This window comes from Dipodomys ordii, unplaced genomic scaffold (assembly GCF_000151885.1).
Source record: "Dipodomys ordii isolate 6190 unplaced genomic scaffold, Dord_2.0 Scaffold77, whole genome shotgun sequence".
NCBI classification, from domain to species: Eukaryota; Metazoa; Chordata; class Mammalia; order Rodentia; family Heteromyidae; genus Dipodomys; species Dipodomys ordii.
The window spans coordinates 282891-298536 of NW_012267293.1; the positions used below are offsets into that span (position 1 = coordinate 282891).

General features: G+C 48.4%; 1 protein-coding gene across 1 annotated transcript in view; it reads left to right on the plus strand.

Moving 5' to 3' along the window:
• Wdr27 (WD repeat domain 27) overlaps positions 1-15646 on the plus strand; it is a 102913-nt gene that overhangs the window by 33844 nt on the left and 53423 nt on the right. The window contains 7 exon segments of the mRNA XM_013024505.1: positions 316-393; positions 4503-4600; positions 5741-5830; positions 8805-8926; positions 9411-9544; positions 10020-10117; positions 11180-11301. Of these exon segments, the coding sequence (XP_012879959.1) occupies positions 316-393; positions 4503-4600; positions 5741-5830; positions 8805-8926; positions 9411-9544; positions 10020-10117; positions 11180-11301 (742 nt within the window).

Consider the following 15646-nt stretch of genomic DNA (forward strand, 5'->3'; position numbering starts at 1 on the left):
GGAGGGTGGCTCATTGGCTGTTGGTGTCCAGCCTGTGAAGGGTGGACTGCCAGGATTTGCTGTGTAAGGCACATTGCGAGTGTAGGCAGCTGCCAGACCATGTTGTCCCTACGTTCCTCCCTGGGGCTTTGGAGCCTCAGGATTTTAGATGGGACAACGGAGGAACAGTGCAGTGGGAGGTGAGTTGGGAGCAGGGAGGGGCTGGGAGGAGCAGGGGATAGCTGGAGCCATCAGTGCAGATATGAAGGTGTGTTCTTGCCCTGGAAGATGTGTGGACTGAATTCTTGGAGGGTGTCATGGGTTTTCTTCCCACAGTGTAACCATGTTTTCACCAAAGACTAACATCAAGCACGGTGGCAGAAAGTCTTCAGCATGCAAGAACAATTACAAAAGGTATGTAACCTAATTTATCTGTTTGAAATAACTTTGAATGATTCACAGGCCTGGCACTGGTGGTGCATGCCTGAAATCCCAAGTATTATGCACAGAAGGCAGGTGTGGCAGAAAAGTCTGAAAGACTGTCACCAAAATAGCCAGGCTGGAGACATGGCTCCCACTGGAGCTCCAGTCAAGCATGCGCAAGGCTTAGAGTTCAAGTCCCAGTGCGAGCAAACACAGACTCTTGAAATGTTTCAAGGGACTTTTTTATACAGGTGTAAGACTACGCAGATATGAGTAATTACATAAATACCCTTTGATGGCCTCATGTTAACAATTTTTCACACATCTGGTATTTTTACCACTTCAACAATTTTGAAATACTTAATTTTTGTTAAAATAACCGACGCGTGGTTATTCACACCTCTTGGGCAGCAGCGGTGAGGCCTTGCGTGGTGCTGGTGCTGCTGGGATGGCCAGGACTTGTGGAGTCCACCCCCGCCAGCAGGCCCCTGCCCCAGAGGCCACCTCGGACTCTGTGAGACTTTCACTGTGGAGGATACAGTCTCATTCTTTATGGCTGAGTTTCCATTGTGAATGTTCACACATTCTGTTCTTTGCTCATGCGTTGGTGATGGCTGTCTGCAAGGGTTTCCCATTCTAGCTATGCGTGTTGTGCACAGCTCTTTGCTGTGGCGATGTCCTCTCTTGGCAGGTGGTTTAGCAGGGTCAGCTGCTAGTGCTGATTTTTTTAGCTTTCGGTGGAGCCTCTCTATTGTTTTCTTTTCTAATTTGTAATCACACTGATCATATTTAAGGGAAGGGAGCGCTCTCTTTTTCCCCCCCTCTCACATCATTTTGGCATTTATCATTTAGTTTTTGATGAAAACCATTCTGACTGGGGTGAGATGGTATCTCGTTATAGTTTTAATACACCTAGTGATACTGAGGATTTTCTGTCTATTTGTTGATCAGTTATATTTCTTCTCTTGAGAAACATTTTTAGAGATTTACCAATTTTTAACTGGATGCTTTTTTTTAAAGTAGTGTACGAAGGACTTGCCAAATTCACTGAATCCCTTTATGAATACAGTGTGCCTTGATCAATGTCACCCCTGTCAGCAGTCTCCAACCTCCCCTTCCTTTATCTGAATTTTAGGTTATGTATTGACTATTTTTGCAATATAACAAAGCTGGTATGTGCACGATACACCTGGATCACCATTCCAGCATCTTTGCCCCTCCTCCTCTTCTACCTCTCAGTTCTGTGATGTACGCAACTCTTGCCTGTATTTTCCTTCCATCCCCTTCATTCTTCTACCCTCTCCTGTTGGCCCCACCCTTCACTCTTGCAAGTATCCATTTTCTGGCACTTACTTTGTTGAGCTTTGACTTAGTCTGTTTTGTTTTGTTTTTTTCTGGTTGTGGGGCTTGAACTCTGGGCCTGGGCACTGTCCCCCAGCTCTTCAGCTCAAGGCAAGCGCGCTACTGCTTGAGCCTCAGCGCCATTTCCAGTTTTCTAGTGGTTAATTGGAGATAAGAGTCTCACAGACTTTCCTGCCTGAGCTGGCTTTGAACTGTGATCCTCAGATCTCAGCCTCCTGAGTAGCTAGGATGACAGGCGTGAGCCACTGGCTCAATTTGACTTAGTCTTTTAAAGAATTATACTATTTGTGCTCTCCACAGAGTTGATTATACTTCATTCAGTTAATTCATCTGTAACCCTTGCTTACCATGCAGTCATTCTAGCTACCAGAGATGAGAGGATCTGTGCAACCTGTTTTCTGGATCTGGCTCACTTCAGTTGATGTAACCTTTTCCCCAGTCTTCCCATTCCGTATGAATAGGAGTACAATGTCAGTCTTTCTGATGGATAGATTTCCATGGTGTTTTGATGTGGTGGGTATTGTTTTCCCATGTTCACTGATGCTTTCCTTAAGCCTTTTTGCTGTTCCTTCCATTTCTGCTTCCTACTTTTGCCTACAGCAAAGTGCATCCAAGCCTGGTGAGAGTCCTGTACTCTGATGCAACTCAAGGCATTATTTTTCAATGGGAGGTTTGAATTCAAGGCCTCGCACTTACTGGGCAAATGGTCTGACATCCCCAGCCTTTGTGTTTTTAGTGTTGTGAGATAGGGTCTCAGGATTTTACCTGGCATTGCTCTTTTTACCTTCACCTCCCGAGTGGCTGAGAGGACAGGTGAGCTGCTGTGCCCAGCCCTCCGGACTCTTGGTGGGCTTGGGTTTGAACTCTTGTTCTCACCCTTGCTAGGCAGGATCATCCTAGTTGCTGATCAATGTCTTCAGCCCTATTGTCTGCTGGAGATTTTTTTTCTGATAGGGTAATTTTTTTTTTCTTGGCTGTTTTTCACCTATTGTTAGGATTGCCAACAGCTAGAATCATAGGTTCACATTTCTGCTGAGTCTAGTTATTTATTGAGAAGGTATGTCCTAAACTTTTTCTGCCTGGACTGGCCTCAAGCTGTGATCCTAACAAGCTCCGCCTCCTAAGGAGCTAGGATGACAGGTATGAGCCACTGGCATCCAGACGTTTTTCTTTAAAAAATACCTGTAAGCATTTGTACAAAGGAGCTGCCACTTAACAAAATAGTTTATGAATGCAGCACATCGTGATCAATGTCACCCCCTATTTATTTTTAACACTAATGTAACAGTTCAGATGTAAAAATAGATCATGGGAACATACTTTGACAACATAGCTTGAATACACTGTTTACGTGAACAGTATCTATTTTTCTAGCAGCCTGGATGGCAGGACTTGTGGGACTCTTAATTAACAGAGCAGACAACAGAACATTTCCTGAAAGACCCCTGAGTTTGCAGAGTGAGCAAGTGGAGTCTGACTTGGTCTGGCCCTGGCAGCAGGTGGCTTCTGCTGACAGACGGCCTCCGCTTCCTCCCTCCCAGCACCTGCTGTCCCTCTCTGGTGATACTTGTAATTTCAAGCACTTCTCCCCTTAGCCTGCCTTCATTTTGTTTGCAAACCCAGAATGTACTGTAGTTATTTTCATGGTAAGTATAAACTGGGTACAGGTTATTTGAATACAGTTGATTTAATGATAATTTAGTTATGAGTTTTCAACTTTACCAAGATTTAGAAACATCATACCTGTAGTAGAATTCATTTGTAACCCTTTGCTTGCCACCCAGTGTGTGTACTATCAGACTTATAGGTACATTCTAGCTACCACAAGTGAATTTTGGTCCTTGTCTTGGCTAACAAGGTGTGTTGTGGCCTCTGTTGAATGCTGGGCAGTGGCCATGGTCTGGGGCTCCAGTGGGTACCACTGTCACCAGAGAAACAACCTCTGCCTGAAAGAACTACAGGGTGTGGCCAGAGTTTTGGCCCAGGTATTCAGTTGACAGCATGAGATATGCTATGATAACATAGGCTTATCTAGTTTCAGGCTAAAGCATGTTCTGAGCATGTTTATAGCAGACCTGACTGCACTCAACGGTGACTCTTTGGTTAGCTGTGAACTGCTAACCACTTTTCAACTTACGATAGGTGTACTGTTTGGAGAACACCAGTGAATAGTATTGTAATAGCTGTCCATAAAGAAGAGGGAAGTGGAAAGTGTGTTTTCAGTTTCTATGGACCTTCACAAATATCAATATAGTATTCACATCCAGTTAGACAGGATACATTTTTACGGTTTAATAGGTCTGCTACACCACATGCATGTTTCACACAGCCCAGGTGTGAAGTCTGTACACTGTGTGTATGTGTCACTCAACCCGGGTATGAGGCCTGTACATACATGTGTGCGTCACACAGCCCAGGTGTGAGGTCAGTACGCTGAGTGTGTGTGTCACTCAGCCGGGTATGAGGTCTGTCCCCTTCTGTTTGCATTGAGAAAATTGTCCATTAGTGCATTTTTCAGATAAGTCTTTATCTGTATGTGTTTCATGATATACCCAATCACAATGAACATTGTAAAGTGATTCCCTATGATTTTGAATGAGATTGTGGTAGAATTTCAAGTTTACTGCAGTTAAATTACCCATGTAGTGAGTGGGAAGTCCACTTCATTTCTAGCTTGCTTTTTACTTCTCCTCTTGGTAAGACCCATTGGCCTTTCTTCCCTGTGATCTTCCTCGAAGGGAGGACTACCCTCTGGAGAGCAGTATGCCACACAGACTCAGCAGGCAGGTCGCTGTGGCCCCGGAGCCGGTTGCTGTGAGCTGGATCCAGTACTCCGGTAGGCCACACCCCGGGGGGTCACTGCCCTGCTTCAGGTGTTCCCACTGCCTGCTGCCTTGAGTACCTTGAGTATGCTTGATGGCAGCCAGGGTAGGGCCCAGCAGTTCACTCCTTGGCTGGCCTCACAGCAGGTGGCACCTACATGCCTTCCGTGTGTCCCTCCACACAGGGGAGCCCGCCAGAGGGCTTTGCCTGCCCGGCTCACAGACTCATCCCATTCCCTCCGGACCCTGGAGGGGGGCCTCGATGTGGCCCATCAGCTCTTTACTTCAGCCCTCCCTGGTCCCAGGCCGTCCCTGGTCCCGGGCCGTCCTTGGTGGCTGCTCTTTCAGGTGTGTATCCTCTTCAGTGGAACTACAGTATTTTTTCTTAATGCTTGAAGGAGTGAGGGCAGGGTGGGGGTGCCTGCAGCTTCGTGAAGGCAGCCCAGACCTGGGCCCTGTCCTTGAAGTGGGATCTGCTGACAGGTGCGCCATGCCTCTCTCCAGCACAGGCCTACTACAGTGCTCCCCGGAACCACACCATCAGTTCGTACCTTTGCCAAGTCCAGAGTTTGCTCAGTGACTGGCCAGAGGGCCAGTGCTGCTAGAATCCCCTCTGTTTTTCATGTAATTTTACCAAAAAATTAAAAACTTGTTGCTGAGAATTGTATAGATTAGGACATTTCTTGGGTGGCTGTATCTCTTCAAGCATCACTGAGCATTGTGGATGAAGCCTGGAATTCATTTTTAGGCTGGTTTGGTGAGATGTTTCAACACAAGTGCATAGCTAAGTATCTCTTAGCTGGCCTGTGGATGTGAATCAGGCCTGAGATAAGTGTTTGGGGTATCCTGCCTAGAGAGTTCCTGGATTCCCAGACCCACAGCTGAGTGGGCGGCTCAGCTCCATTCTGTGAGCAAAGGGTGGCAGCCCCCCCCCACGTGGGGGGTGGTCCCGTATCTCTCTCAGGGGCACCACCCTAGGGCCCTGCCACGCAGGAGGGTGGGTCTGTGAGTCCTGCTACTCACGGGTTCTAGCTTTTCACTGCCGAAGAAAATGAACATCAGGCTTCCTAAAAGCACTGCCGTTTGTCTGTTGCCTTGCCCGCGGGCCTTCCATGTCTAAGGACTTCACAGGAAGCGCTCATTTTTTCAAACAGGAGACGGACAGCAGTTGGCCTGTGCCTTAGCCAATCATCTTTCCCTGCTCTTTGACGCCAGTCTTACAGGAACCCCAGCTGCTCTGTCAGGTAAAATGTATCTTGATCTTAAGGATGGCTTTGTTGGTCATTGTGTCAGCTGATGATTGCACTCTGGTCTGCTTGCACTCCACACACGGTTTGGCTGAGGCTTGGGTGGGAGAGATGGGGAATGATGAAAGAATAAACCAGATATCACCAGGCCCAGGCCCACGCAGAGCACCCATGCCCGCAGATGCATGCTCTCTGTGAGACAAAAGGCAGCCAAATCTTAAAGAGCTGGGATATGTTTAACTAACTTAAACAAAAGATGTAATTGAAAATTATTTTGAAATAAGTAGAGTTGGTAACAGACATGTTTATAAATGCAACAAGATGAATCTTTTTTTTTTTTGATTGGTGATGGGGCTTAAACTCGGGGTCTGAGCGCTGTCCCTCAGCTCTTCAGCTCAAGGTGAGCGTTCTACCACTTGAACCACAGCACCACTTCCAGTTTTCTGGTGGTTTATTGGAGATAACTGTCTCCTGGACTTTCCTGCCTGGGCTGGCTTTAAACCGTAATCCTCAGATCTCAGCCTCCTGAGTAGCTAGGGTGACAGGTGTGAGCCCCCGGTGCCCAGCTGAATCTTTTTTTCTTAAGAAGGTAGAGTTGAGATTGTGAGCAGCAATGTTAAATTACTACACCTTGCTTTTAACTCTAACACTTGGGATTCTCAGTTCTAAGCTCAAAATATTACAGTGCCCCATTAGGTTCAGATAGTGCTTATGCTTATAGATAATTTACCCAACATAAAAAGAAAGGCCATTTTGTAGGTCATCTGTTTTATACATTGGGCCTGGCCAGCATGAGGGTTGGGGGAGTGACACTGGGAGCGGGGTTACTAGGAAGGTGTCGGGGCGGGGAGGCTGCTGCTCAGATGCCCATGTGTGTCTGGGTTTGGGCTCAGCCTGAGCTGGGGGTCTGTCTCAGGCTCCCGGTAGTGTCCGGGTGGCCCCTGCTAGGCAGGGCCTGGCTTCCTGCTCCCCTGCTGTCAGAGGAGTTGTGGTCTCTCCCGAGATGGTGTGTGGCAGCGTGCTGCCTTCCCCGGTCACCAGGAGCACCTCAGTTCCGACTGAGGCCCTTTCTTCCTTACCTCCCTGGCCTCTGACCTCTGGCTCCTCAGTGCTTATGCAGGCACCCCGCAGGCAGGAGGCTCTCTGCTGCTGATCCGTTCCCCAAGTGGCCTTGTGCACACATCTTATTGGGAAAGGTCTGCCCGCTGAATCAAGGAGCAGAGTAGGTGCTTAGACTTGTCTTTAAGGTACTTTCTCTGTTGTTTGGAGAGTCTACCTTGTTGCCTTGATGTCCCCTCACTTGTGTGTTCCCCTGTTTGATAGCCATGGAGCTCAAGTTTGGAAATGTGATTGGTGTCACAGCACCTCGCTAGAGTGGACCAGCGGGTGCTTGTGTTTGATCACAGTCCCAGTCACTGAGACAACTGTGAATGAGCATTCTTCCTGGAGGCCCCAGCATTGCAGGCCCAGGAGGGGAGGCCTCCCGTCCTCCCTTGACAGAACCTGCGCTAGCCCTCCGAATTGAGTCTGTTGCCAGAGGGTCGCGATGCCTCAACCGCGGGTGGGTGGCCAGAGCCTGCTTCAGACTCAGGTGGTTCACTCTCTGCCACAACCTCCCTCCCTCCTCTCTCGTGGTGCCAGCCGGCCGGGCACCTGTGACTGGGGTGGACGTAGCTCTGAGCACCATTTTTTGGCGTTGGAGGGAGGGGAGCTGCACGGGGGTGGTGGGAAGGTCATGTGGAGGTGAGACACCCGGGCAGTGCACCGGTCTGGGCCTGGACTGCTCCCTGGGGCCCTGACCCTGGCCTCCGGCCAGCAGCGCACTCTGCTCCCAGCCAGCCTGGCTTTGGACTGGTAGGCAGCCCTGTGTTGATGAGAGTGTGTTGATGAGTATGTCTTAATACTTGTGTCACAAGGGGGCAGCAAAGCTATTTCATATCCTTTTCTGCTCAGCAAATTTTAGCTCTCAGGTTTTTCCATTTTTATTTTGTTGGTACTCTGACCAGTACAATAAGGGGTCACCAATTCGGTGTCTACTGTTTAAGTCACTGAGTGTAACTTGTGTCTGGGGCTCACCTGAAGTCTGCTGGCTCCCTGCAGTGTATTTTCAGTACAGGTGCACGAAGGGGGATGTGCTTGTCCTGCGAGTCACTGTCCGTCTTCCCCACCCTCACCCCATGGCTGGCATCGAGCAGCTTCACGCCTGCTTACCACCCAGCTCCCTCCTGGCTCTGCCACAGGCCCAGCTCACAGACTCCTCTCAGCAGTCTGTGCTCCGGGCCTCTCCATGTCTCTGCTTCAGGCAGTCAGGCGGCAGACGCCAGAAGTGACTCAGGTGACTTCCTGCCTGAGCCCCTTCTGAGAGGCCTTGAAGAGTCAGTCCGGTCAGGGCAGGAACCCTGAGGAGCGGGCCCCCAGCCAGCCAGACGGCACGCACGAAGAGTGAGGCAGGACCACAAAGCCTTGGCACACTGGAGTCTGCCGACTGCGCGTCTCCGCCAGCCGGGGTCCTGCAGCAGGCTGCTGCCTCGGCAGGAGCTGGGCTCCAAGCGGCCCCTCACACCTCAGCACGACACTCTGCAGTGCGCACCACAGTGGCCAGATTCTGTGCACACACAGTGAACCATTTTGGCATTTTCTCCCCTACTAAGTTAAATAATAATTGTTGCAAAGTCCACGCATGTCTGCACTCTTACATCACAGTATTTTTATAGCGCTCTCTTAAACGCTCATAGCCACCGGTGTGTATGGGGTTTGGTTTTGAACGCTATCATTTAAGAATAGGAGGGTTCAGAAAACTCTTCCTGAGAAACTGTGTTACCGTGACTCCCGGATAGATAGTTTCAGATGACTTGTCTCCTGGACAGTGTGGGTGGGTGATGCTGGCCTTACCTTTGCGCGGGCAGTGTGTATGTCCTGGGAGAGTACTCCAGGCAGCGCCCTGGACTTTCCCTCTTGCCTCTGTCCTCAGGTCACGATGGAGCCGTGAACAGGGTCTGCTGGAGCCAGGACGGGAGGTGGCTACTCTCCACAGCCCAGGACCGGACCTTGAGGGTGTGGTCGACCCGCAGGGCGGAGCTTGTGCTGCTCTTGGTACTGGGGTGCAGTTGGCTCTGGGGTGGGTGGTAGCCTCAGGCTGGCGTTCATTGGTCTTGAGCTGTGGCTACGCTCTCCTGGGGGTACCTCCTCAGGTCCCGTCCAGCCTTCACCAGGAGGCTAGGAAGGCCTGGGGAGGTGACTGCTTCAGAGTGGGGGACAGTGCTCACGGACTCTCATGTGTCTGTGCTCGCATGCACTGCAGGCAGAGGTGACCACAGACACCAGACCTGTGTGTCAAAGCACGCTTTGAATTTCAGGCCTAATAAAAACCCATGCCCTTTCATATGTTACTTACTTCGGCTTTCTGCTCACACTGGTGTTTGTAGGTGGCAGGATTTGAAACGCTGATTACAGCTGAGTGTAACCATGCAGGTTCTTTCAACTCCATCAGCTCTGACAAAGGGTTTTCCACCTGGGACAGGTGGGAACCTCGGTTAGCAGGCTTGTTGCAGGGCATCAATGGCCTATCTTTTTCCAGGGCAGAGACACATTTCCCAAGCCAGTCCAGTCTGCGCAGTTTTACTACATGGACACGTTCATGCTGTTAGCGTCTGGCCCTGAGCTCCGGCTCCTGAAGGTTCACCTCGATCCTCACAGAGATGAGATGAAAAGGCAGGTTGCCCTCCCTCTGCTTTCCTTCCATCTGCTGAGTTCTGATCTAAGGGTTAGCAACATGCACGTGTCCCTACCCCATGGGCAGAGCTGAGTACTCCTTCCTCCCCAGCGGCCGCCCTGCGCACATCTGCCTCTTTGCCGTGATTGCTGCCTCTGCGTCTGCTGGGAGGTACATCTTACTCTACTGCGGTCTGGTGACTCTCCGTTAGGAAATTACTTCTAGGGGCTAAGACCATGTAGATGCTTACTAAACACACTTACTACCTAGGCTACCCTTTAGAAATAGGACCGAGATGTGAATGAGAACAGGTCTTTTATGACGGGTCGGTTACCTACTAGTGCAGTGTTACAAAATAGAACTTGTTAAGTGGCGTGAAGCCTTTACTTGCATTTTTGTTTTCTTATACGAGGTGGGATGTTTGGCTGTAGTCAGAAGCAGTGAGACTGACTGCCTTCACTTTTTTCCTTCCAGGTATAAGCCAAAGAGCTGGTGCCAGGCCGTGCATTGCTGCTCCACGGCAGGCTCGGCAGATGTGACCAGCTTGTCAGCAGTGAATGACTTCTACTCCTGTATCCTTTCTCTGGTCTCCACTGTGTCACACACTTGGCCGTTTCCTGGTGCCAGGGCCCGGAAGCTCCAGTCACCATGACTGTTCTGGTGTCAGGAGTCACAGATCAGCTTTTCCACAGCACTCATTACAGCAACTGCACCTGACATACTTGCAGCAGTGAGACCCTAAGGGCTTGTTAGGACACACAGCAGGGTGGGCTTACAGACATTTTGGGGCTGTACTTCACTGAACAGTGCCTAGGAATATAGGGCATTTTCTTTTTCTTTCTCTCTCTTTCTCTCTCTCTTTGTCTTTCTTTCTTTCCTTTTTTTTGGGGTAGGTCATGGGGCTTGAACTCTGGGTCTGGACACTGTCCCTGTGCTCTTCAACTCAAGGCAAGCGCTCTACCTCTTGAGCCACAGTGCCACTTTTAGTTTTCTAGTGTTTTTTTTGTTTTGTTTTTATTGGAGATCAGAGTCTCACGGACTTTTCTGTCCGGGCTGGCTTTGAACCATGATCCTCAGATCTCAGCTTCCCGAGTAGGTAGGATGACAGAGGTGAGCCACTGGTGCCCGGCAGGACATTTCCTTCATAGATCACCACACATGCTGTGGGCTCCCCCGAGTGATGTGAACAGTTACTCCATCTCTGTGGAGGACTGGCAGAAGTCCTAGCAGTTGTTGTTAATAAAATTTTCCTAATGGTGTCTCTCATGACAGACCTATGTACTCACCTTGGCAGTTGGCTGATCTCAACTCAGGCTGGCTGATCACCCAACGGTGGATGTCTGTCTGAGTATTTCATGGGTCACTCACAGTCCATAGATGTGAGAGTCGAGCTCCTAAGTGGCTGCCTTAACATACCCTTCACTGTCTTCACTCGTCTCCCGCAGCCTCCCTGCCCGCCCTCCTGCACCACCACCTCCCCTCTTCCCACAGCCTACCCTCTCTTGCCATGTGCTGGGCAGGCCCTTTTTTGTGGAATATCAGAAATCCTTCCTGGGTCTCAAAATGTCCCGTGAGCTGTATGAGTAAAGCAGACAGTGTGTCCTGTGAGCAGAGCCCTAACTGGATTGCTACAGACTTGGTCCTGGCAGCCGGCAGAGACAGAACTTTGGAAGTTTTTGACCTCAACGTGGGCTGCAGTGCTGCAGTGATCACAGAAGTTCACTCCCGGCCCGTCTACCAAATTTGTCAAAACAAAGTAAGTTTGCAGTCTGTGTATTAATTGTTAAATTTTGAGCTTAACGTGTTTTAACGGTGACAAATACATTATGATACAATTTTATAATTGCTATCAAATTCAATGTTAACTTTTATTGTCCTTTAAACTACCCTTAAACCTTGATGTTTGGCTGCATGAATTAATATTAGTACATGTAAAGTTTTGTACTTTGATCTTTGATGATCTTGTGGGCTGTTGGGAAACTGAGTCACCAGTGTTAGGATAGATCAAATGGATCAAAGAAGAGAAAGAAGGCAGAGACCTCAGCAGGCCAGGCCAGGCCAGGCCAGGCCAGGCTTTCATCATGGAACACCCAGCAGGGCCTGAGAGACAAGGAGTGGGGCAGGGCAGGGGAAAGGAAGGGTTTTATCCATTCATTTGCAGTGTCTCTGTGGCTGTAGCAGGTTGAATAATGTCCCTGCAGCTGTGGCAGGCGGCGTACTTCCAGACAAGGTCAGGGCTGAACTCAAGGACAAGGGTACGATCGGGGTTGGGGGGGGAGAGTCTCAAGAGGGGTTCCCAGGAAGGGTGGTCAGAGGGTCACGGGGTAACAGGGAGATTCCCACCATGGGCCAACTTCCAGTCTGTCCTAGTGGTGTCTTCTCACTCAAAATTCTATGGAGGGGGAGCTGTGCCACACAGCTCATGCCACCTGGGCAGGTGCCACACAGATGCACTGTGTGAGGCAGAGGCTAGGTCAGCAGTTTCTCCTGAGGGTCCCAGGAATACGGCTGATGGCTTTGGCAGACGTGATTGAGGATGCCAGTGGGTGCGGCTAGAAGGCCCTCACAGACTCTCTTCAGTCCTCACAGTGTTCTGTTATCTGAGGGAACATCAAAGACTTGCGAACAAAGGTGCTTTTGGTTACTAAAGCTTTATTAGTGTGTATTAATTGTGCAAGAGTTTCACTGTGGTATTTCCACACATGCATATAAGGTCCTGTATGCACACATATAATGTCCTCTATATACACATATAATGTACTCTACACACATGTAATGCACTTCACACCTATACAGTATACTCAACACACATGCAACATGCCCCATACACATGTAATGTATTCCATGTACACATGATTTACCCTATACGCAAATGGAATGCGCTGCTTACAGATGTATTCCATTCATGTATGTGATATACTCCATATGCACATGAAATTTACTCTAACATGTAATATAACCGATATACCCATGTAATGCCCCCAGACACACATGTAATATGCTGCACACACATGCATTGCCTCCATACACACATGTAATGCCCTCCCTGTACACATATACCCCCACACACATGTACTGCCCTGCACACATATTTAATATGCCCCATACATACATGTAATGGTCAACTGTACCTCCTTCAGTTGTTCTCACCAACTATGATGTTGTTTGTTTGCTCTAGGCAGGATCTTGCTGTATAACTTAGACTGGCCTGGAAGCCTTAATCCTCCTGCCTCAGCCTCCGTAGGTTTGGGGTTATAGGTGTACACCACCACACCTGCTTCAAGCTGTAATGGTTGTTTATAAGGCTTGTTACTTTAAGAGTTTGACTCGTGATGTCTTCTGAATTCAGAGTGAGGACCTGAGGTATCACTGTGTTCAATGACAACTGGCTAGGAGACTTCATTGTCCACACTCTAACCTAGTTCCAGCCCCAGTGGGTGGTGGTTTCTGCTTTACAGAGCAGCTGTGGTCTGTGACATCGCATGAGCAGCTTGCCTTGGGAGAGCAAACTATGGGTGTTGAACCACAGCCCAGAGACAGACTCCATGAGGCCCCTTTCCTAGGGAGGGGAAGCTGGTGTGGTGTTGGGCCAGAGGAAGACTGTTTAGGGGTGCTGTGGGTGAGGCTATGGAGTCAGAGGCTCATTCCCTGGGGACAGGCCTGTGGGATCAGTTAAGGTGGCCACAAACCCAGAGGTGGCAGTGTGTGGGGTGGTTGGCCTGCAGGCACCCATAGCCTTTCAGGACCCAGACTGGCTTCTTATCCCGACAGTTCCCTAGTTTTGGCCCTGGCATTTGTTACCAGAATGTTCCAGTCACAATAGGAGACACTTTTCTGGCTGAATAACACCATGGTAAATATCTACATAGTGTTGTAAGGAAAAGATTATTCCTTTTCTGCATCTTCCTTTATTTGTGCAGAATCTTACTGAATAAAAACAGAATAAGCATATTTTTAAGCACTTTGCAGTAGGTCACCAGATGAATGCAGGCCTCCCTTTGAAGAATTTTGTAACTTCTTTATGGGGCTTCAAATAGCAGGTATCACAAGCAAGGCACATGCTGCTGCGGTCTGTGCTCTATGTAGTCTTGGTTTTGTGCCTCCCAGGGAGAGCAGTGAGGAAGAGGAGTCGGCCTGGCAGCTTTCTGGCAGCCTTGGGCTGCTGCTCAGCAGGGCATCGACTTCAGGTTATGACGGGTTTAGACTTCGTGTATTTCTGGGCTTGCAAATGGGTCCCACAAATGAATTGCTAACTTTTTAAATAGTCGTCAGTCTAATTCCATCTTATTTTGTAGACATTATTTTCTTTCAAGTGCAACTCAAAAGACATTGGCAGCCGCTCTCTTGATGCACAGAGTCGAGCTGAGGGCAGTTGCTCTCGATGCAGAGTCGAGCTGTGGGTAGTTGCTCTCTTGATGCAGAGTCGAGCTGAGGGCAGTTGCTCTCAATGCAGAGTCGAGCTGTGGGTATTTGCTCTTGATGCAGAGTCGAGCTGTGGGTAGTTGCTCTCTTGATGCAGAGTCAAGCTGTGGGTTGCTCTCTTGATGCAGAGTCAAGCTGTGGGTCTGATCTGTTTAGTGACATGGCCGCGCTCATGCGCTCATCTCTAAGGTATGTGACCACAATTTGTGGTCTTGACCATCCTGGCATCTGTCCTGTGCTTGGAACCAGGGATTGACTAAACCTGTATTTGTTCATTGGAACCACAGCTAAGGGTTCAGTCATAGAATGTGGAATGAAGACAGCTCTGTGGGTTATGTGCTCAGCTGTGAGGCCTGAGGATAAATGATGGAGGAAGAGAAAGAGGAGAGAAAGGAATCTAGGGAGGAGTTGCTTTTTAAGTACTAGATGGCACATGGATATTAGAAGCTAATATCATCTAGAGAACATTGAACACATTTTAATGTATTACAATAGACCTCTGTATCCATGGTGACATGGCTCCCGGAATTCTGTCATGAATGTCCAGCGTTCACAGAGTTCAATACTTTAGTACTGGACTGTGGGTTTGGGTTCATTTCCCCCATGTCACCCAATTTGTGCTACAGGCATGCTGACTTCCAACAACCTAAAATGTTTACTTTACCACTGAGATTAAGCACATTCCATGCGTGTAGAGGTTGGGAGGATTACAATCAGGTGTACCTTGCTTGCTAGGCACCACAAGCTTTTGGGGGTACATACCTTCACAAAGTATGTATACTTTTGTGTATACTTTCAGCAGATCACACAAAGGTTTAAGCACAATTGTGCTTAATTTAAGCACGGGACTGACTGAATTTTCCATATCCGCTGAGTTGTACAGTACACTTGGGAATGTAAGATTTTCATCTTGTACTTTATTTACTTTTTGAATGGCCAAAACCATGTGAATAAATTCATTAGTAAGGCTGGCTTCTTGTATCCTCAAATTTCAGTATGCAAAAATTTACTTCAAAGTAAATGTTGCTAACGTTTACATATCTGCCTGGAAATTTCATGTCGTTGCATATTTGATTCATTTTTCTTGCTTCTGTCAGTCCTTAGATAATACAGTTAAGTGAGAATTAACTAAATTGACCAAATATTTTACTTTTTGAGTTAAATGTTTTTGACCAGGAGGTGAATAAATCTGATGTATGATGGTCCTTAGTGTTATAGCTGTTATACTTAAAACGTATGTCATGCTGTGCATTGGGAATTTGCTGCCTCTTGTTTCTTATGCATTTTCTTCCCTTGTTGGTCGTGGGCTTGAACTCTGGGCCAGGGCACTGTCCCTCAGCTCTTCAGCGCAAAACAAGCCCTCTTCCACGTGAGCCACAGTACCACTTCTGGTTTTCTGGTGGTTAATTGAGATTAGAGTCTCATGGTCTTTCCTGCCTAGGCTGGCTTTGACCCATGATCCTCAGATCTCAGCCTCCCAAGTAGCTAGGATTACAGGTGTGAACCACCAGCACCCGGCTGATTCCTATGCATTTTGTGAATTATTAAGAAAATGATATCTTTGCTCATTTAACCTTTGAATTTATGACTTTTATTAAAGCCAATCACAAAATTGTAAAAATGAACATTTGGAAAGTGGTCTGTCAGTATTTCCATTATATTTCCACTTTCTTCTTCTG